This window comes from Toxotes jaculatrix, chromosome 9 (genome assembly GCF_017976425.1).
Source record: "Toxotes jaculatrix isolate fToxJac2 chromosome 9, fToxJac2.pri, whole genome shotgun sequence".
Classification (NCBI taxonomy): domain Eukaryota; kingdom Metazoa; phylum Chordata; class Actinopteri; family Toxotidae; genus Toxotes; species Toxotes jaculatrix.
Genome location: NC_054402.1, coordinates 14,463,517 through 14,486,808, shown reverse-complemented (window position 1 = coordinate 14,486,808; position 23,292 = coordinate 14,463,517). Strand labels below are relative to the sequence as shown.

The following is a 23,292-nucleotide window of genomic DNA, read 5'->3' as shown; positions in this document are numbered from 1 at the left end:
AGTTTTCCATCAATAGGAAAGAGGTTGACACTTCTTAATAAATACAAAGCACGGAGACTGAAACTTTTGCAGCCTGGAGACCAAACTGACTGAAACCATTCTAGTCCCAGTAATCAGTCTGGTTAATACCTCCTGTTACTCTCAACACCCTGATGGTTTGGGCTCTTGGCTTTGATATACGTTAAAATTCTGCTTTTTATTTTTTATTTTTACAACCTTTTTATATTCAGAGTTTTGTTCATCTTTCCTGACACCCACAATAGCATTTAACTCAGGGTAAATATAGTGATAGGGACATAGTAATCATTTTGTTTACTTGTTTTTTCTCTAGACTGATACGAGAATAACTGTGCAGGTCAGTGATATATTGGATGTTCTTAAAATTCCTAATCCCTTCTCTCTCCAAAGACAATAAAGTTGAAAGCTGAAGCTCGGTTGGACCTTCTGCGACAAGTGGGGGTTGCTGTGGATACGTGGCTGAAGAGTGCCATGAACCAGGTATGTTTTGTCCGTGGTGGTTAGAGGAAACGTGTTCACACACTGTATGTTTGTGTGTATTTATATCCTTTCACACATGAAGACCAGTTAGCGTGAGTGTGTGTGCCTGTTTGCAATATGTGTATAAACCCCCCACACACTCTCTCTGTGTGTGCTGTAGGTGATGGAGGAGCTGGAGAATGAACGCTGGGCCAGCTACACTTCCCACGATCCCTCACTGTCGGTGAGACACCTCCCCTGACTGTGCTTACGTTGCTGCTTTCTTGCCATGCCAGCAGAACTTGTCCTGTTTCCACAAAAACAGAGTTTATTAATGAAATGTGAAAACATTGGAGGAATTAATGAACAACAAAACAGTAGACATAACATAAACCCTGATGCCTCTGCAACTATACTAATAGATAAAATAAAAGATGCAGCAGTTTATGACTTGTCTAGAAAGTGCAAATCTCACACTTACAAATCAAAAGTAGGAGAGTACCTTTTCACCACACAGCATCAGTCCTGGTTGTTTGTATTGCATGTCTGGTGGCCTCTTTAACTCACTTCAAACTATCAGACCACTGAACTGTGTATTCCCAGCAGTTTTTCTTCATGCATTACAGAAAAACAGCACTCAATTCAGCGCATCCTAAAATGTCATTCTAAATTCTAAGGCACTGACTCATAATCATAGACTTTTCATTCTTCATGATTTCATTGTAAGTGAAAACCACCCAGCTACAATAGTTCACCAGACAAATCACTTCCTGAATGATGTAAATTGCAAGATAATTGACCTCAGCCCTGCTGCCTAATCATCTGTCACGCCAGTTACAGCCTCTTAAAACGCCCCACTTCCCCAGTGGAATACTGATGTAGACCTCGTACAGCTCGTATTTTTATGGTAGTTCACGAACCCTTGTTTTACTGGCCAGTTAGTCTTAGTATAGATCTGAAGCCAGAAGGGACCTTTTTTTTAATCGCCTCATCACCTTTATGAGTGTGTATGAATTCACTCTATGCACGTCAGGGGAGAGGAGGTGGGCTCCAGGTAGTTCTACATCTGCTTTCCCTCATTACTGGCAGTAGTAGATTTTGATTTTTCCTACCCTATACAGAATTCCACCATAAACAAATAGTTTGACGTATTTTGAAATACTCTTATATGTCTTCCTGCTGAGAGCTGGATGAGGAGATTGATATCATTCTCTGACATGAGAGTGGTTTCAGTCTGCTCATTCGATTCCCAAAAGAAAATTAATAAGCCTATTTTCCGCAATTTTTAGCCATTCCTTTAGATTGAGTTTAAATGTAGAAGTTATGGATATTTATCCACAGTATTGTTGGTGTGTTTCTCATGTCTGTGTATGTCCTGGACTGGACTGGGAGTGTGAGGAGCTGTGTGTGTGTGTGTGTGTGTGTGTGTGTGTGTGTGTGTGTGTGTGTGTGTGTGTGTGTGTGTGTGTGTGTGTGTGTGTGTGTGTGTGTGCGTGCACTAAACTAAGCACTAAACATAGCCAGTCTGCTCCATTGGAAGCACTTGACATTCTGCTCACATGATATTGCAGCTCACAGCTAACACCAGAGAGAAAGAGGGAGAAAGTCTAGAGAGTGAGGAAGGGAGCAATCTAGGAAGAGATAAGTGGGGAGAGAGAGGGAGGATGGGATGATAGAAGGAATTGTGCAGTGAGGGGGGAGTGGTAGAGAGGCAATTACTGAAGAATGAGAGAAAGAAGGAGAGAGAGTTAGCTGAGAATAAGGAGAGGTGGTGTGATGTGGAGGAGCGGGTGAGGGGGAGAGGTGAGGAGGCAGCAGCGTCAGAGTGATAATGCTGAAGTAAAATTGGATGCAGAGGTGAGAGAGACGGGGGGGTGGGGGTTGTGAAAAACTGGAGAGAACGTAGAAGAACATACTGCAAGGCCACAGTGTGCTGCAAAGACATGTTAGTTTTGTCATGTTTGCGCAGAAAATGGTGACCAAGACAAAGAATTCCCTTTAGATTCAATCACTCTTCACAAGCTTGCAAGCCAAACCATTCTAACGTCTGACACATTTACGTTTCCAAATACTTAATTACCTGCAAATAGTCCGTAATGCCATGTGAATTTTGGGGTTTCATGTATGTCCTTTGGGCTGAGTTTGCTTTGAACTTTCCTCGCCCTATTTATAAGATGAATCAGTTGGAGGCTAGACTTGCCGAAAACTCCTCCATCTGGTGTGGGTGTCATTAAAAGAACAGACCAGGAGGCACATTGAGTATTCAGGCATTTGACAGCAATTCAGCAGCCTTTCATTTTATTTGGAGTGTACTGGAGCCGTAAGATACTGACAGTGGCAACGAAAGAGGCAGTAACGAGGTGCAACAAAGGAAATGAAGAGACCTTGAAATGGAGAACGAGGAGGAAAACAGTAGCGGGAATTGTTAACAGCAGTTTGCTTATTAGGCAGAGGTCAAGATGTGAGTGATGCAGAGAGACAGAGATGAAAGGATGGATGGATTATGAATAATAATCTGTAGTGGAGGCCACAGAAAAACAATGAGAGTGTGGAGCAGGCACTTCCCTGGGCCTTTTCTTCCACTCAGCTTTATTAATACGACTATGGAATACGCTAAGCCATGAACCCTCAAGTCTCTCAGGGAGCCGCTGCCTTCATTACAATATCACTTTCACAGTTATTGCCTCCAGGACCAATAAAGTCTGTGATTGGTCTGCATCTCAGTTGTATTGGTACACACACTGAGAGATGTATTTTTTGGCGACGTTTTATTGGGTTGTTACTGAAATACATGGTGGTCATTTTACTTCAGGGATGAAATGGAATTGGCCCTCCAGCTGCGTGGTGTGCTTTTAAATCAGTGCGCTAAAGTGGATGAGAGTGACATAACAAAATAAACATGCAGTCAACAAAAAAATACGGCCTTGCAATCAAAACTCAGGATATAGAACTGGACATCAAGTCATTCTCCATCACACTGAATCTATTTCTTCGACCAGTTACGTTTTCCAGGGCTGAGTCCAAACTCACTCTCCGTTTATGAGATAAGAACTATCACTGCAATGGAAAATGAGTTGTTGGGTCCAGGGGAATTAATTAACACTAAGCAGCAGTTACAGCAGTTACCCTCCTTATTTGAGTGTGTAACACTCACATTATATATTACCCTAAGAATTCCAACAGTAGTGTGCACGGCATGTAGACTACTTTCTGTTAACCAATGCAATAATGCAACTTGTCATATTCTGTAGATCCACCACTTCCAACCAGACTGAAATATTTGAACAACCACTGGGAAAGTTTCTACAGACGTTCATCATCCTCAGACGATGACTCCTGTAGTCCTGCTGACTTTGGTGATCCCATTACTTTTCCTGGGTTAGAGCTAACTTGAGGTTGACTTGGGTTTTTATAAAAAAAAAATATATATATATATATATATCCCAAACTACTGAATGGATGGTAAATGTTCTGCACTTGTATAGCAGTGTTCTAGTGTAATTGACCACTCAAAGTGGTGTGTTGCCCCTGGTGGACAACCCGCTCTACCTCCTGAGCCACAGCTGCTGCATTTGATCACATTTGGTACAGACGTTCACGCCTTCATCTCAGGATGAATTTTAATAACTTTGGAGATCCCCTGACTTTTCTTCTAGTGCCACCATCATAAGAAGATCTAAATACCAGCAAAACTAATGACAGTCCCTTCAGCCTCAGCTGACTTTGTGTTTAGTGCTAATTAGCTGGGTTAGCTAAGATGGTGAACATGGTAAACATTATATCTGCTAAACATTAGCATGTTTGTGTTGCCATTGTGTTCATGTTAGCATGCCGAGAATTTTTATTAGGGAACATCTTAGGACTACACCTGAAGGTTATTGTTTTCCCTGGAGAATAGATTCTTCTGTCCATGAGGGACCAACTTGGTAGATCAGCCACTATACAAAACACACATCTGTTTTGTTCTGCTCTGGTGTAGAGTTTACTGTGTCAACTGAAATCTGATGACTAAACACAATGACTTAGGAATGGATAAACACACACACACACACAGTCTTTTGTTATGGCCAGGTCAGCTTGCTGTGTGTGATGGATCTTTCTACCAGCTAGATCACATGACCTTCATATAAGCCAGTGAAATTCTCGTGGAACAATAGAGGGAGGGGTCGGATCATATGAAACATTAGTCCCTCCACACCTGTTCCTAAAAGCTATAGTACTCACACTGAGCAGGAAAGAGAAACTCGGGCAGGTATTAAAGGTAAGGAAGTGTGATATAGATTGGTTTTTGAAACGAGCACAGAGGAAGAAAAGTGAAAAACAGACCTTGCAAGTGGGGAAATTTTGGTTTATTTTTCATGTAATTTCATTCATTTACATTGACTTTAAATATTTTAGTATTTTTATCTTCCTGCAATTGCAATATATCGGATTGACTTCTTCATATGTAGACAGGTTTTTGTTTACTTGACCTGGAGAGCATTTTTTTTTAATACTCTGGAGCTTTAGAGGTGAATGGAGCTTTTCTCCTTTGTCCTTGTAGCTATCAGAGGTTTTGACTTTATCTGGCTTGTGTTTATGTATAAAAGGGCACAGTGGACTTGGAGCGTGAGGAGGGTGAGGAGTGTGAAGAGAATATGGAGGTTTTTGACGACAGCAGCTCCAGTCCTTCGGGAACCCTTCGAAACTATCCACTTACCTGCAAAGTCCTGTACTCATACAAGGTATGAACCAACATACACACACTCATATGCAGAGCTACCCTCTGCATTTACATGGTCACACCTACATATATTAAATGTGTGCAGCACTGCTAGGAGAGAAACACCTGCAACACACAGTATCACACTCATTCATGTACGCAATAAGACAAGCAAAGATGAATATCAGTGTTGTATTTATATGAACTGGGAAATACTGATGAATTTGTTATTGCCATGAAATTTTGAGCATTTTAAAATTAATTATTGATGATGAACTAAGCCTTCGGGTCATGGGGCATGTTTACTCATTGTTTTTACTATGCCATACAGTATTAATGTCTTGCAAAAAAAAAACGAATAAGATACATGAATTTTGCTAAATGTTATAGCTACGTGTATTGTCAAGAGTAGATTTGATTCAGTTTCTCCCCAACTCTCTCCCTCCCATTTCCCTCCCTATTCTCTCTGTTTTTGGAAATACCATTTTCTTTTTCCTTTCTCATTCTCGTTCCGTCTTTCTCTGTCTTTAACATGGTTGGTGTATCTCTTGTGCAGGCCTCCCAGCCGGACGAGCTAACTATTGATGAACAGGAGATGCTGGAAGTCATTGAGGATGGAGACATGGAGGACTGGGTCAAGGTACACAAACACACATCAGCTCTTTGTGTTGTATATTATGTGCTGTTTTAGAATTACATAGTTTCTCTGTTTCTTTTTCCCTGTCATTCATGTTTTAATGTGTGTAAATATCCATATGTGCACTTTTTGCCTTTCTGAATGCATTTCATTGTGTGTATGTGTTTTCCAGGCTCGCAACAAGACAGGTCATGTTGGCTATGTCCCAGAGAAATACCTGCAGTTCCCAACCTCCAACAGCCTGCTGAGCATGCTCCAGTCTCTGGCTACGCTCGACGCTCGATCACACACCTCGTCCAACTCTACCGAGCCAGAGCTTCACTCTGGCTGCATCAATGGAGACACAAACAGTAAGTATGCTGTAAACTTGGAAAGGGTAAATTATTCTTTGTAATAATTAAACTGCATGCCAGGAGTTTCAGTGAAACAAGCTAGCTAATTTAAATTAGTTTGTTTTTTTCCCATAATGAAGTGATTATGTGCCGCTGAGTGAGGCATTTTTCTCTTTACTGCTCCACTGAATTACAGCGATAGAAAGCACTGATTTTGCCAAGCATGGTGATATTGGAAAGGGCAACTGCAGTGGTTGTCTACTGAACCTTGGTGGCACATCAAAGTAAAATTATAGAGTAGAAGCAAGAACAAAAGCAAAGCAAATGAAGATGCTGAAAACAAGCTTTGAGCTGAAATTTTATGTCAAGGTATGTGATGGAATCTTTAAAGACCAGGCTTGTTGGGCCACACCCATCTTGTGGACATTGTCTCATTTTATTACTTTAGATAATCAGAAACTTATATTCACGATACCTGATTGATCAAGTGTATTTTCACTGCTTACCAAAACAAGGAGGTGAAACAACCTCAGGAAGGCAGCACTAGATTGCCCTCTTGTTTGTCTTTGCTGAAGTTAAACATTTTGAGGAGTCGTTCACATTCTTTATTCTTCCTTCCTAACCAGCCGTTGCAAACTTCTGTCTTCTTCTCTCTGTTTTTCCTACCCTCTTTCTGTTGCTATATGTCTGCTCTACCTGAATACCTGGATGAGGCACATGAGGATATCCTGACACCTAATTATCATTACAGTTGCATTTTTCTGTCTTCGCTGTATTCCCCTCTCCCCAGCGGTGTGTACCATTCTCTTTATGACAATGAGGGCCAGGGAGACAAGGAACTACATGGCCCCAAGAATAATTAATTTTTCTGTTTATTTCTTGTTACTGTCCCTCTCTCTCTCTCTCTCTCTCTCTTTGTCCTCCTCACTTTCTCTGTAGCGGTGTATGTCCGTGCACTTTATGATTATGAGGGCCAGGCGGACGAGGAGCTCTCCTTTTCTGAGGGAGCCGTGATCCGCTTGTTGAGCCGTGACACTCAGACAGATGACGGCTTCTGGGAGGGAGAGCTCAACGGACGGGTGGGCGTCTTCCCTTCTGTGCTGGTAGAAGATTTCACTGAAAATGGGGAGAGCAGTGGAGGAGGGGCAGGTGACATACAGGTATGGTGACACCAGCGCACACAGGGATAAGTCTCGCAGATAACACACACAACAGCATGCAGCTCTGTTTCAGAACTCGGTTAAGTAGCGCACAGACATTCAGTGCCTCACTCTTGAGCTGAGCTGGAAATCTGGTCTTATCAGTCCTTCCTCAGGGCAGAAATGCCGAGGTAGTCTACTGTGCCACTTTCTCCCCCCCCTTTCCCCTCCCTTCCTGCCTGTTGTTCAGTTGATCTATCAGCAGGCCGGAGTTCACAAACAGTAGATCAGAACTACCATGTTCCTGCAGCACTCTGATAAAAAAAAAAAAAAAACCCTGTACTGCAGTCATAGACAGAGGTCTTATCTGTGGCACTGAGTGCTGCCCTATTAGAGGTTCAACAACAGGAAGGATACAGCCTCTCCCTTCCTATAAGCCTGTAGTCATAACACACAACACAACAACTCTTAACATCTTTTAAGTCTTATATGGTGAAGGTTAGTGAAAAAAAAGCTGAATGCTCTTGGTTGCTGGCTGGAAACATTTGAGATTTATGAAGTGACAGGTCACTTCAAACTAATAAATCAGCACAATGTTTTAATGATGGTTGACATATTTGTAATGTAAAATCTGCCACTTAGAGTGTTTAACACCAACTCTGTAATTCCCCTTAGCTCTGTGCAGTGTTTTAGTGTCTTTCAGCTCTTTGTTTTGGTTCCCTGGCTGCAGCTTTGTTTTGATCACTCTCACTGCTATCATCAGTGTTGATTCCAGCAGCAGCAGGCGGCTGTTTTCAGAAAAAGCTCAAAGAACGTAGTATACTCTACCTGCCCACCACTAAACAGCTGACAGAGAATGTCAGAGACAAGCTGGAGAACATAGTAGAGCATTTAGCAGCTAAAAAGAGAAGTATTTTTCTCAGGATTTGGTGGAAACTCAACTGGCAAAAAAAAGTAATTATATTGATGTATTATATCAAGAATAGGATTATAGATGAGCAGAAAATTTTCAGTGATGTATTTTTCTGTTTCTGTCTCTCTCTGTAGATCTCTCCATCTCTGAAGTTGCCATCTTCTCTGCCTCCTCTTCCGCTGTATGACCAACCTCCCATCAGCCCTTTCACAAGCCCCGAGACCTCCACCCCACCTCCTCTCCCACGCTCACCCTCCGCTGCACTTAACGGGGACCACAAGCCTCCACTGCCTGCCTCGTCACACAAGGGACCGCTGTCCACTCACAGTAAGACATGCACACGCAAACACTTTGATCAGTAACTGAAATAATTGAGAGAGATCGTTATGGCTTTTTATTAGAACTCTTTTTCTCTCTTTTTCTCTCTGTAGATCAAAGCTCTGGCAGGAGTCCAGTGTCTCCAGGATTTCCTCAGGCTCAGCCACCACGATTCACCCCTGAAGGAGGCCCAGGGAAATTAAGACCTGTTAGTATCAAAGATTTTAATACTTAAATGTGTTTATGTGTAAGATAACATACTTGTTTTCCATAACGAACACTGCGGTTATTTTATGTAATATATTTAGGTTCATATATTTCAGAGTTGTCTCAGTGTAGGGTTTTTTAAATCAACTTTATTAAGTGGTTTTGGGAAGAAAATTAATCAACAAGTGTGAGGGTGGCCGAGAAACCCGTTATTTTGATAACTGATTCATTTTTTTGGGGGGCAGTTAACAAGTAAACCACTGCCAGAAAGTCCCTTGTTCCGGTTTCACTGTGTTTGGCTTTGCATTTGGGACTGATGGCCAGACAAAACAGTTAATTGACTTATCGAGAAAATAATTGGCTGATTAATCCATAATAAATCTAATTAACAGTTGCAGCCTTATATTGAGTTATAGAACACAAACTTTTACAGAAACAGTTTGGCACATCTCTATTTGGCTCTCTGTATGTTATTCCTTTTTTTAAATAATTATTTCTTATGATTTCCATTCAAAATACAAAAAGGCTCTAAAAGTAAAGAATAAACATTCCTTACTTTTTGGAGATAAAAGGTTTGTGTCCTACAGCAGGAAATGAACATTATTCTATTTATCAAATTAAGAAAGTAGGCCAACTCTGTCATTGCTTCAACAATAGTTTTCCTCGCTTTGCTTTTTTCTTAAACTTATATTTAATATGTTTTCTGTCACTGCTGCAGGTGCGAGCTGCTCCTCCTCCACCTAAGCAGCACCCCCGAAGACAGCAGGAGAAGAGTGACAAGACGGAGGAGGTGGAGATCACGCTGGTGTGACAGTCAGACAAGTTGGCAGGCGGTTAGAGACAAAAAAATAAAACAGATGACAGACTTATCCTACAGGCTGAGGAACTGAACTGCTCTGAACTGAAGTGAGCTTAAATAAAGTGATGTGAAGTAAACTGAACTGAACCACGTCGAACCCTCCGGCCGCTCCACATCTTCTCTCCTCTTTAAGTGGAGGAGGAGAGAAGAGAGAGGAGATAAAGGCAGAGTATCCAATTAAATAATCTCCGTATTAGCTTCCTAATGAAGTGCAGCAGCAGCTGCCCCCGCATCCCTCTCTGACCTCCCCCGTCCTTCTATTCTTGCCTTAAAACTTCACCTCATCAGGCAGCAAACCAGAGCACAGTAAAAGGAGGATGAAGAGGAGGAAGAGCATTTGGAGAGGGGGGAGTGTGACAAGTTGATGATGGATTTGGCAAGTTTTCTTTTGTAGTGTTAAGCTTACTTCAAGATTTCTGCTACTTTTGAGAAATTTTTCTCGCTAACTTGCAAACAAATAATAATGAAACAAGAAGTTTTAGAAACTGAAAACTGACAACATATAGTAGAGAGGGTTATCAGATAAATATAAAATATAAATATAACATGAATAATGTTGAATAGCAAATATAAATATAAATTAATATAAAGCTATATACTTTTTATTTAACCTTCAACGAAGAAGTAGAAAGATTTTTTCCCCTTTACTGCCAATTAGGAGATACAATAAATTAAAACATACTGTTTTACTCTCCTATCATTCAGTAGCTTGTTTTCTTTTTAAAGTTGCTTATTTATTCAATTTTTGCTTTGCTCTTGGCACACATTTAATCATTCTGTTATCTCCATGCAACATTTCCTTTTCCTTACCACATTCCAAATGTCCCTATGCAATTTACATGCCTTTTTTCTGCGAGCTACCAACTGTCTTTATTTAACTACACTAGCCAGTGCACGTAATGTTAATCCTCCATATACTGTACTATAGCTAGTACTTTTTACATTTTGAGAAAAGAAACATTTAATAACACACATCCACAAAATTCTGAGGATGACACAAAGTTCAAAACTTTATTCCATTGTGGTCTTCAACAAAAGTCTGTGAACTTTTAAGTAGCATTGGAGCATAACGAGTAGCTTTCTGGCTAAAATTCTTTTAATCATGTGGTTCATAAGCTGTTGTGCTCAGTTTGTTTAGCTTGCCAGTGTTTTCAGTTGAGTTATCCTTAATGTGTTTTCTAATGTCTCTTTTCTTATAATAGTGAAACAAACTGAACTCCAAACTTCTGTAGTTTATGAAGTGAGCGTCAGATGGTGGCTAACATTAGCTGAAACTGTTGATGCTCAGTGTGCTTAGTCACCTATAGCCACTATATTTTCACTGTCTCCAGTGCTCTAAATATATAAGCAAATTTCGTAATGGTCATATGTGCATGGTTAAAAAATACATACATGGTTAAATGTTTGCCAAGATGAAAAAAACAGAAAAATGACTTTGAAAATAAAATGAGGCAGTAAAAGATAAATAAAAAAATAAAGTGAGTTTTGCTTTATTTTATCATCTGATTGGTGGTAAAGAAAGATACGTTTTAAATATGTTATAATTTTAACATTTTGGATACTTTTTAATAAATTTTGTGCTAGACTGGGGCTCCATGAAAAGTAAGCTTGATCAAAGGGAGTGAGTCAAAACTTGCCAAGTTTGTCATGTTTTAGAGTGCAGTAGGGTTGGAAGTAAATGGGCAGAGCGACTGGGTGGTGTGTGTGGACACAGCATCCCCCTCCCCAGCCCTTCCCTCGCCATATATAATCCTTCATACGTATTCAATGTGTATTAGTACAGTACATTACTGTTGTCATAGGAATGTTATGCACAGCGTTTCATATAGACTAACTCAGCTGAATGGACGACCGTGTCTGATATGTAGTGGAAGTTTTATCCTCATCATATAATGAAAGGGCATTGTAAATACAGTATGAAAGAGGGGTGAAAGAAGAGAGGGGAGGAGAGGATGAAAGAAAAAAGAGAAAAAGGAGGCTGGATCCTCCCTTCTGCTCATATCTCCACCTCTCTTCCCATCCTTCCTTTATTTTTCTCCCTCTTCTCTAATGTCTGTTCTGTCCATTGACAGTCAGTGTGAATCAGTAGCTATCTTATACACACACATACAGTTACATAATATTACACACATTACTATATCCTCTCTCATTCTGTGACCCGCTCTGCGTTTGTATCACTGATTGGTTCAGGAGGAGGACAGTGGTGCTTTCAAGGGCACTGAAATTGTTGGTATTCACTATGTGGTGACAAAAGTTTTATTTGAGATGATATAGACACTGAAAAATATTTGGGGTCAGAAGATTTTATTAATCACAGAATGAAGTGTATGACTTTTTTCCCTACAGATCATTGATTTTTATTCACCTATAACATATTTCCTTGTTTAGCTGACATGCATTACATTTGCAGGTATTATTTTTCTCTGTTGTCTTGCTAAGCGTCTCCATCGCATCACTAGGGAGTCTGGCTTTTTAATACAGCAGAGAAAACATCCATAAAAACAAGTGAACCTTTAATATTAACATCACCCTTATCCTTTCCTGGTGTCTTACATTTCAGCTTTGATTAACCATGGTAGAAACAAAAAACAAGAGATGTTTAAAAAATATGTCGAGCTCAATGGGCAGAACTAGCAAACAACAGAGTACAAAAGTAAATTAATCTCCCCCCTTACATATCTTTTAAGCCTTTAAAACTCCTTGCCTAAAGGGCAGCGTAGCACTTTTATTTATTTGTACCTTCCCTGGAAAGTAGCAGTACCTTCACGTAGCAGCAGGACGTGTAGAAATGACTCTGATGAATCCCTGTAGTTACAAACACAGAAGCCAGAGTCATTCTTTTCATTCTAACGCTGTGGTGGATCCTCTTTTTTTCAGTGTGACTGACGCTTTTGTTTTTAACTCTCCACTCTTCTAAAGAGATTGAGAGATAATTGTGGACAATGTAATTTGGTGTTTTTCTTAACTTATAAACAACAAACAAAACAAAAAAATACATTGTTGAATGAAAACATGAAGAAAATGTGTTTTTGGTCTGGAGATAGGCCTAGCTGTGTGCGTGTGATTGTTTATAGGAGAGAGGAGCAATTTTGATCAGGTCTGTGTTCGACTCTGAAGATGTGCCCCAGTTTCTTCCTGCATATTTATTTTAACCAGGTTTTGATTTTGTTGAGTGTTCACACTCATACATACGTCACAAAATAGATTATACTCATGAGCACTGCTGTCCCACGGTTCACACACCTAAGAAGGAGCCCCTCACGCTAGGAAACTAATTGTTCTTGATGGCGGGTCAGCTTCGGAAATAAGATGGAAAGCAAAAAATAAAGGAATCAATCTGTGTTGCATTCTCCTTGTTAATGATATTTATCAGTTCTGCTCTAAAGTTGCAGTATCACACTACATTTTCTGATAGTACACAACTGTAAAGTATATACATTTCTTGTATACTACCTGCAAAAAAGGCGTTTGAGTATGAAGATAACTTTATACCTGCAATATAGTATTCATGTGAATTATGGAGTTGGGACACAGCTTGAGGCTTGGGCTCAATTTGATTGGTTTCTAACGTGGAGCTGAATTTTGAGAAAAGGGATGCGAGAAAGTACTAAAAAACATCCTTCATTTTTTCCTTTGCATCAGCTTTTAGAAACATAACATTTTGTGTAGCATCCTCAAAGTTAAGCATGCTGGAATTAGTTTAAGATTCAGATCCTCGCCTCTGCTCTTTTGCTGTTGTAGGAACTAGCATTGACTTGTAACAGTGTGGTCAAGGCGACTTGAACAACAGCCTCTCCTTGATCTCTCTGAGATCTTATTTATACTGGTTTTCAAACTTGTTTTGAAGTTTATGGTTTACAGCAGCATCCCACAGAACTTCCCACCATAAATGCTCAATTAGTCAATCTATCAAATATAAAATGTATGACTTTTTGTTGCCAGTTGACACTTTGAACATGATTATTTTCCCTTTTAAACAGTCCCTTTTGGTCCGCTACAGTGTTTAATTATTTGGTATGAGCCTGTTTTTGTTTTTGTTTTTTTATGTATTATATAATTCTATATTTTTCATCTTTGGATTTGGAGCAGCTGCACTGCTGCTGTTATTAACAATGTGGTGGAACAACTGGCCTTCTCTTTCTTCACAGACTGTTGCTATGGTGACAATAATGAGAACAGGTGCAAAAGTCTTTCTGCATATTATTATTGGCTGTACAAAAACAAAGTTTGTATTTATTGTGTACAAATGTTAATAAAAAAAATATGGAAAAGTTGTTTCATTCTGGGTTTTTGTTTTTTTGTGCTAATTTCTTTTAACATGTGATGTGTTTTCTTGTCGCCAATTGTGTGTATATTTGCGTGTTTGTGTGCACTTGTCCTACAAATTTGAGTATAGTGTGCACAATTGAGTGTACATGGTGTGTTGTGTAGACACTCCAGTCACTAGAAGTGGGTGTGATCATAACAACACACTATAAACCCCCGAAGCCAGGATTTCCTGAGTGGAGCAAAGAGGGAAAACAACACAGCTACAACTTTTCATATGGTACCATGAACGTCTCCATGCTGATCTTTCTTTTGCTGTATTTTCTTTAATAATAACTCTTGATTCGGCATGTGCTCAAGAGGGAAACAAATGGTCCGGTCTCCTTCAGATTCCACCTGCAGCTCGTCCTGTGTGAAACTCTATCTGTGCTCCAACCCAGAGGGTATGTAGATGCTGAAGTTAATGTGTTCTTTGGTCATATTTATTGAGTTATTTTGTGAATGTGAGATGTATCCTGTCTGTGTTTATGCTCTGTGTAGACAGCGTCGTAGAGCGCAGAGCTCTGAGAGAGCATGTTTTCCCGAAACTCACAGAGCACTGCAGGAACACACTGGGGCTGGATGTCAGGGTGAGTGTTCACTCCACTTTTTACTTCTGTGTTTTGTTGCTGTGTTACAGCGAGGGAGGAACTGCTTTCTTTTTTAAGGTGTTACTTAAATTTTTATATCCTTTCTTTCTGTTTAACACAATAACCATAAATAGGCTGAGGCAGTGTGCAGGCACCGTTGATTCTTCATTAAAAAAAAAAAAAAAAAAAAAAAAAAAAGCAATACTGTAATGTCGTAACCATTCAGTCTATTAATGGCCGTTAGAGTTAGGAGCAGCATTCAGCTATGGTCCACCAGAGCAAACTCTGTAACTTACTTTATTTCAAATCTGTGGAAAACTTTGATCTGGAATTAAGTTATAGTCATAAAGCTGTTTCTGCCGCAGTGATACATCCCAGATGGTGCCTTTATTCGTCCTGTGCATGTTATTCTCATAGGACTAAAATCAAAAGCAGATGTTTGTATCATCTCAACTTTATCTCAACTTTCAACTTGAATGGAAGAATAATTAACCTGAACTGTTTCAGCATTAATACAGATTCATGGAGATGGAAGAGCATCACCACACGCATAAGAGTGCATGCTGCCAACACTATAATACAAAAGCTATAGTATTTGGTAGCTCCCAGGTGTGTGTATGTGTGTGTGTCTCTCTTTTATTCTTTAACACTAACCCCCCTGAGACCATTGCTCTAAAAGTGCAGTCAATTCTAATTAACTTTGCCTGATTAAATTTGACAAAAAATGAGAAGAAAAAAAAGATGAGCAGCTGTAATGTGACTCTGCGTAGTGTGTAAGCTTGTGTATGTGTGTGTGTGTGTGTATCAGATCACCTCAGGGCAGTTGAACCAGCACACTGTGCCTTCTCTATTCAGCAGCATGTGTAATTAGAAAGATGGAAGAACATGATACATTATTTATCCACTACAGGGTCAATTGTTATTACACTGCACTGTGTGCTTTTCATAAACTGAATTATCAGTCATCTCTCCCCTAGATCATTTTAACCATTACGTCCTTTGTGTGTTTCTGTGTGTGTGTGTGTGTGTCTGCAGGTGATAGACCCATTTGAGTCCAGTGATCCCAGCCGTTGGCCAGATGAATATACAAGACAGCAGCTGATTAAAGAATGCAGAGACAGCTCCACTGGACCTTTTTTACTGGTAAATAAATCACCAGGACTAATGTAATTACGAGTGTACAGTAGAACAGCAAGCCTCAGGGTCTGTAGATCTATAGGGTGCAGAGATATTCAGCTAATTTAATACAGTGGCACCTGTAGCAGCCCTTAAGACATATTAAGGCACCACCTTAAAGTTACATATACACTAACTATTAGTTGCCGTTTACTGTCCCTGTTAAATCTTGAGGTTTCTAGAATTATAAGTGCAGCTTTTTGGATTTTTGAGAAGACCAAGAGTTATCATATATGGCATTAAAAAAAATTAATCAACACCTGTCTGACACAGTCTCAACACAAATGATTATAAAATTATAAAAATTATAAAATTTGTTTGGATGGCACTGTATAGGATCACAGAGGTGTTCTTGTCTTCAGTACAGCTGCCTTTTCTGGCTGCTGCACAGAACACAATGAAGAAAACTTAAGTTGCTCCCAAGCTTTATGCTAATCTGTACCTGTTCATGCACTGCATGCTGATTTTCCCTCTGTGTCCACATGGTGGTGCTGTAGGCTCTGGTGGGACATCAGTATGGCACAGCCAGTCTGCCCACCCAGGTGGAGGTGTCAGAGTACCAGCTGCTGCTGCAGGAGAGCCAGCAGGCAGGCATCAGCACCCAGGAGCTGGAGAGGGTTTACCAGAGGGATGAGAACACTATCGCCCCCTCCTACCACTTGAGAGCTCCACACAGACACACCTGCTACCCTCGGGTAATCATTTCCTCATTTGCTCATTGAATTTTATCTGTTTATATTAAAAAACTGTAAAGTAAAATAAAGCCCTTTAAATGTATTTATTTTATTTGTAAAACCACGTGAAATATTTAGAAACATCAGTTAATAATCTGAAGAATTAATAATCCTGATTTCTACCTTGTGTTCAAATTCTGTATCTCAGTTAATCCTGTATTTCTGTGACAGTGCGATCATATGATAGATATAGTTTGCCTGGAGTAGTCACCTCAATTATTAGACTGTGGTGCTGCTTTCCAAAAAAAATCTTACTGTATTTTGTTTATCAGGCAGAAGTTAATGAGGAAGAGCAGCGCAAGATGAAGGCTAAAGAAGAAGAGCTGAGGAAGACCTTTCAGACCACGGTGAGTCTGTGTGTCCACAAAGGTCTCATGACTCCAGAGAGAGCCCACAGCTACTACAGATCAGGTGAGATATATACTGTATGTTTGTGTGTGTTAGTGAGTGGGTTTTGCTTGACGTTGAAGTATGATTCAACATGTGCTTTCCTTCTCCCCTCCAGCCCTCGACGCAGATCTGCGATTTGCTCTGGACGACCACCCTGATAATGACATAATCGGACGCTGCCTGGTCTACGTCCACAAGGTCGTGAATGCAAAAGGAGAGAGAGAGAAAGGACAGGTGACTTTACAGCAGCAGCCACAGTCAGAGGTAAAAGTCATCCATCACTTTCTCATGAGCATTTATGTATTTGTCCTGCAGCAAAGATTGAATTTGGTAATGCACCTCACTTTCACTCAGTTCCCACCCATGTTCACATTGTCTGGTGTGGGTCATTAATAAAAGCCCAGACAAGCGTGAAAGAATAAAAGATCCACCTACACCATCACCATTAATCTTTTGTTGTTAGTTATTAAAGTTGGTTTTTGAAAACAAAAAACAAAAAACCTCTGAGCCTCTGGTTACTTCTGCCTGTCAGAAACTTAATGTTTTTATTACAGAAGGAATAGAAATGCACATGTCAAACATATTAATGTCATGTTTTCTGAATTATAGTATGTTATAGAGAGTTTGCTTCAGATTGTATCACAAGTGAATAAAAAACATTTGTTCCATATGCTCTCTTTTCAGGCTGCTACCTCTGACCTTAAGGCATTACCCACTGATGGACAATTACTCTCAGAGCTTTGTGACAATTTTCTCCCTGGTCTCATCACTTCCCGTCAGCTTCTAGTCTACACCACCACCACAGAGTGCGACCGTCGCCATGGTTACACGACAGCCAGGAGGCGAGGCTATACCGAGTCTCTGTGCCAGCAGGCGTACTCTGACCTCGTGGAGTTGATCGACAGCTCGAACGTGTTAGAAACCAGAGAAGACTCTCAGCTTGGTGATGCTTTGGCCCGAGACCAGGCAGAGCAGCAGGAGCTGTGTGATACCTTGTCCCGATTTTACGACATTATTCGACCAGAAGAGGAAGAGGTCAGGATGAAGGTGTTTTTCTGGAGGGGTTCTAAAGTCAGAAACAGCATTAAAATGTTTGAATTTTTAACTGCTTGTGGTGAAGATATGGTCACTCCTGTAAGTTTGAAGGATTAATAACTGAGGAGGATTAAGAACAAAATGAGTGGATATTTTCTAAATTTCTTGTCGCTGTGTTGTGAAATTTTGAGAAAAATTACATTGTATTTGCATCATAGCATCACTGAAGTTTACTTTCACTGGTTTTAGATCAGAGCTTATGTGGAGCAGAGTGAGCAACAGTGCCCTTTAGTGGTGACAGGAGGGCCGTGCACAGGGAAGACAGTGCTGCTGGCACACTGTGCTCAACAGGTAAGTGAACTGTTGTGAAATGTTTAGCTCATTTCTATTGAATTGACATGTCCTTTTCTTGTTGTTTTTATATAAAATTTCAATACAAGTTCATTGGGGCATATAACAATAATCATTAGTTTTCAGCTCCACTTAACATTCAGAGTTAAGTTTTAAAGAGTTTCTTTTAAAGGCTTTACCAAGAGAAATTACCTATATCACTAAATCTTGGAGTCTAAGCAGGATAAAATAAAATAGTTCAAAAATAAGACTGATCAATCAGGCCATCAACCAACAAATAAGAGACAGGTGTTAACAAACTACAGGACAAATCAGAGCCTACAGAAGATTTGCATTAAAAACCATATTAAACAAGTCTTCTGTCTCTCTTCACAGATAAAATCATGGCTACCAGACAGCGATCCTGTGGTGATCACTTATTTTTGCAACCTGCAACAGGGGCTTTCCTCAAAGCACCTGTTGTCCAGCCTTTGTTATCAGATAGGCAGTAGATATCACAGCGGCTCTTCTAAGCGGGTTCCCAGCTTCAACCTTGACACCGACCTGGATGATCTCAGCTGCATCACTAACCCCATAGACTACAAATCCAACTGCAGCTCAACATCTAGTCTGGATTCTCACCACCAACCCACCACCAGAGAGCATGTTTCTGACTCTAACCTGTGTACCATACAATGCTCAGATGCTAGAGCACCTTCTGGCATTATAGGACCTAACATTAGTCTGTCTGAGCTTAAAGAACGTCTCTCCTCCCTTCTGTCTTCTCTCAAAAAGCCTCTAGTTCTAATCCTTGATGGCCTGGATCAAATTGAAAACACTTTTGTTTGTCCTCAAATCATTGAGAGCCTCCCTTCCCCCCTCCCTCCCAGTATCAAACTAATCCTCACAGTCTCCTCCAACCGAACGCATGTCCTGGAGGCCATCAAACTACATTACCTACAATGCAGTACGCCTCACTGTGTATACGAAGGCAGTGAGAGGGAGTCGGGATATGTTTGTGTACAGTTGGGATTGGTGGACAGAAAAGAGTGTGTGAAGTTTCTGGCGTCACTGCTGAGCAGTTCAGGAAGGCGGGTAACGTCAGGACAACAGGCTCTGGTGAACCAGGCGCTGACTTCCTGTTGTCTGACTCTCTATGTTCGACTACTGCATGCGCATACCTCGCTCTGGTACTCTGGTATGACTGATACAGTAAACAAAAATATAGTTTCTTAAAGGATTAAGCTGGTGATATTTGATAATTTTCTTATAGTAAATGCAGTTAGCATGAAAACTGCATTTTCAAATTTATCCTTTAAAATTATTACATTTCTCTCATGTTCTGTCCCTCTCTTCTCCCATCATCAGATTCAGATGTGACTGGGTCGTCTCTCCCCGATGGTGTCCATGCATCCATTTCTGCACTCTTTGATCACCTCGAGCAGAAACACGGCACCTCTATCGTGGCTCGTGCCGTCTCCTACCTCACCCTCTCCAGGACTGGGCTCACTGAGGTCGAGCTCACCGATCTCCTGTCCAGTGATGATGAGGTGCTGTCTGAGTATGTTCCTCGGGGTGAGAAACCCTCCTCTAGTATGAGAGTCCCGCAAATTGACATGGAGAGACTTCTATTGGATTTGAGGAGGTTTCTCATCAGGAGGACATTTGGTGGGTCGCAGGTTTTGTTCTGGGTGAGCAGGCATTTCAAGCTGGTGGTGGCTAAGAGGTATTTGGGAACACATGAGGCGAGGAGGGAGATTCATTCGGAGATGGCGGATTATTTCAGTGGCCAGTGGGCTTCTGGAAATGCTAAATTGCTTCTTGTTAACCCGAAATCAGGACCAAACAAGGAAACTGCCGAAATGAAAATATACATAGACAGGCATTCATCCAGCCAGCCGTTTGTCTTCACTTCTTCACCCAAAGATACTGGTCACGTGAACTTGAGAAAAGTCACAGAATTGCCGTATCACTTGCAAGAAAGTGGGAGGTGTGAGGAGTTGGAGCATGGGTTGTTAATGTCATTGGGGTTTCACCAGGCTATGGTTCGTGCTGGTCTTCTGGGAGATCTGGTAACCATGTTGGAGAGTGACAAGGGGTCATCGCAGTTCAAGCTTTTAAGAGAAAGATTATTCCTTGCAAGCATATTGAAGTCTTCTGCTTGTTTACTGCAGTTTTCTCCTCTACAGCTGCCCACAGTGATGGAAACAAGCATCCTCCCTTATCTGGAGGCCTTTCCGGCATTCAAAGGTTATATCAGAGAGATCAGACAGGAAAGGAGGCAAAGAGGAAGTGGTTTAGGAGTAGCGCTTTGTCCTTCTCCTTCCTCTGTTCCACCCATTCAGTGTTTAGAGCTTGATGCCAAAACTAAGACAGTCTCTGTAGCAGAAGCAGCTGGGACAGAGTGCGGGATTGTAGCTGAGATCATGGATGATGGTTCTGCTTGGATCTGGAAAGGTTCTGGAGGTGAGGTAGTTAAAGTATCACTGAGCTGTGAGCAGAAGGAGCTGAAGTTTGCAGGAGTGAAGAGTAGCGGTGGATTCATGCTGCTTTCCACACAGTGCAACAAGCTTTTTTTGTGGGATGTGACAGGCCCTGAAATGTTTCTAGAGGTCAAAGACCTTTTGAAAACAGAATCTGAAACAAAGTCAAACAAACAAAAGGCCAACAAAATCGAGGGGTTTGTTGGATGTCAGAAAAAGTTATTTATGTGGTGGAAAGATGAGAGCTTCGTGAGTGTGTTTAATGTCTCCAATGAGACCTTGACTCATTTCCAGTGTCTGAGCTCTGTGACCTGTTTGGTTTGTTCTTCTGATGGTTTATACATGTACTGTGGGCAGGAGGAAGGCACAGTGTCCTTATTTGACACAGACTCCAGCAGTCTGCTTGGCAGCTTTACAAACTCAAACCACAGTGCAGTTACATCAATAATCGTCTGTGAAGATAAGGGGGAAATAGCATGTGTAGACAGGACTGGAAATGTAACTTTGTGGCATGTGGAGGCCAAAACACAACAACCCAGACTTGTAAAAGAAATATTCAGTGGAGGTAAATCTAATGACATCCTCAGTGCAGATTACTCCAAAAACATTGACATGTTATTGGTGTGTCAGGCCCATCAGGTTACACTGTGGGATACAAGTTACTGGGAGCCGTGGGACCAGTTCTTCGCTCCAAGAGGGAGGGCCTTCACTCAAGCTGTGCTCTCCCAGGATGGCCACCTCTTCCTGGCTTTGTTAGACACTTGTGCCCCTGTCTTGGTGTGGAGGGTCAGTACAGGGGAGTGTGTCCTCTCCTTAGAATCAAACAAGCGGCCTCATACACTCCTCAAAACAGCCTCAAATATCATTTGTGTCGCTAATGATGGCTACCTGACAGTGTGGGACTCTGAGATGATAGACGCTGCAGGTACAGCTCCGAAAACAGGGAGTGGAGTGAAGGAAGTGGTGGTTGAACAAACAGGGGAGTGGTTCTACACCACGGACGGGTCAGAAACGGTGTGGGGATGGAGTTTAGAGACAGGTTTTCCACATGATATCTTCCTACATGATGGTCCCGTGGAAAAACTGTGCATTTCTCCGGATAACGTCCACCTTGTGACACTTTCAGCAGGGGAAATTTACGTCTGGCAGACAGAAACAGGTCAGAACATCCTGCGTATCCGTGGCACCAGAGCTACAGATATCCTGATCACCCCTAATAGTAACTTTGGGGTGAGTATTTCCAGTCGTGGGCTGTCTCGAGTGTGGAAGCTGACACATGGGAGTATTGTGTGCAGCATACACAAGTACCTATCCGACGCCAAGGTGTCTCCTGAGAGCACCTTCCTCATTGGCCGTTGTCGTGGTGACCTGTTAGCTGCCAGTCTGTGGTCAGGCTCCATCAGCAAGCGTTTCTCCTGTGTGGAAAGCTCAGAGCATGTTGTTGCTTTCCACACGCTTTCAGAACACCCAGACTTTGTGGTGGTGATGGCAGCTTCAGGCGCAGTGTATACCTGGAAGGTAGCTGAGGAGACTCTGTGCAGGCACTTTCAGCTGCCGTATACGTTTCAGTGTCAGCCACAAGACTTCCAAATGTCCTCCGATGGGAACTATGCACTGTTGTCCACCGATAATGACACCGTCAACCTCTTGGACTTGTCTCAGGTCAGACTGTGCTCATTCAAAGCCAAGGGTCCTGTCATTAAAGCCTGCTTGGACAAAACTGGATATTTCACTGCCTACATCAGCCTGGAGAAAACCTGTGCCTGCGACCCGCATGCGAGGCCCGTCCTCACAGTCGTGCGACTCACAGATGGGGAAAAAGTAGGAAGTGTGCATCTGTCCAAGAATCCATTAACTCTGGTTGCGTGTAAGCAGCAGTGTGTGTTTGTGGGTTTTGAGGACGGGTCTGTAGGTGTGTATTCTGTTTCAGATGTCATGATCAACATGGAGGACTCGATCAGGTGCAGAGAAAACCTGATTGGTGAGTTGAAGCAATGCCCCTTTGACAGAGCACCATTCAGCTGGTCACCCCTGGCAACCCCCAATATTACATGGCCTTAAGATTATTCTGTATACTATACTGCTGGACAAGGATTGTGTTTTTAAAATGTAAAAAGATGATAAATTTGACAGAACACAATGTGAAGTGAAACGTGATAGAAATCAGAAGTTGTTGTATGTATAGGTTTGTGTATATATGAATATATAAATAAAAATACTGTATAGTGTCGTTTGTTTCATCCACTTCTGGGGCAAATATGATGGACTGTTTTCTAACCAGACAACACCGCAATCTGTAACTGCACCATCGTTTGTTTCACTTTCAGCTGGCCTGAGTTTATTATATCTCTGCAGAAACAGTGTTTTCCTGGGTTTCACTTCTGTGAAAACAAAACCTCTGTCTGATCAGTTTGCACCATATCTACTGTATCCTGTGTCTTAAAATATTGTTAACACAGAGAGGATCTTGGCACATGCATTTGAAGTAAAATTTGGTTTTTAATTTATGTCTGTGTCACTTCACCATAACCCCCCCCCCCCCCCCCCCCCAAAAAAAAACACACACATCGAAACGGACGTGAAAGATCTGTCATGCTATCTTCCCTGTTCGCTCGTAAATTCGGGCACTCCTGTCCAAACCCCCTGTTTGTTGTGCTTGCTTGTT

General features: G+C 41.4%; 2 protein-coding genes across 3 annotated transcripts in view; both read left to right on the top strand.

Annotated features, from left to right (window-relative positions):
• LOC121187200 (F-BAR and double SH3 domains protein 2-like) overlaps positions 1-13,831 on the top strand; it is a 61,839-nt gene extending 48,008 nt beyond the window's left edge. The window contains exons 13-21 of the mRNA XM_041046356.1: positions 409-498; positions 659-721; positions 5,067-5,201; positions 5,736-5,819; positions 5,989-6,166; positions 7,088-7,308; positions 8,335-8,527; positions 8,632-8,726; positions 9,444-13,831. Coding sequence (XP_040902290.1) covers positions 409-498; positions 659-721; positions 5,067-5,201; positions 5,736-5,819; positions 5,989-6,166; positions 7,088-7,308; positions 8,335-8,527; positions 8,632-8,726; positions 9,444-9,536 — 1,152 coding nt within the window. The 3' untranslated portion in view covers positions 9,537-13,831. The remainder of the gene's footprint in view (positions 1-408; positions 499-658; positions 722-5,066; positions 5,202-5,735; positions 5,820-5,988; positions 6,167-7,087; positions 7,309-8,334; positions 8,528-8,631; positions 8,727-9,443) is intronic.
• Positions 13,832-14,097: 266 nt separating this feature from the next.
• Positions 14,098-23,134, top strand: LOC121186800 (NACHT and WD repeat domain-containing protein 2). Of its 2 annotated transcripts, none has more exons than XM_041045600.1 (10): positions 14,098-14,293; positions 14,391-14,479; positions 15,515-15,622; positions 16,153-16,350; positions 16,662-16,800; positions 16,895-17,043; positions 17,464-17,814; positions 18,064-18,165; positions 18,541-19,342; positions 19,513-23,134. In XM_041045600.1, the coding sequence occupies exons 1-10, from the start codon at positions 14,200-14,202 to the stop codon at positions 22,686-22,688; spliced, it is 5,208 nt and encodes a 1,735-aa protein (XP_040901534.1). In that variant the 5' UTR covers positions 14,098-14,199; the 3' UTR covers positions 22,689-23,134. The 2 variants fall into 2 exon arrangements, with proteins under 2 accessions (XP_040901534.1, XP_040901533.1); XM_041045599.1 differs by having other exon boundaries at positions 17,464-17,826.
• Positions 23,135-23,292: the final 158 nt, after the last annotated feature.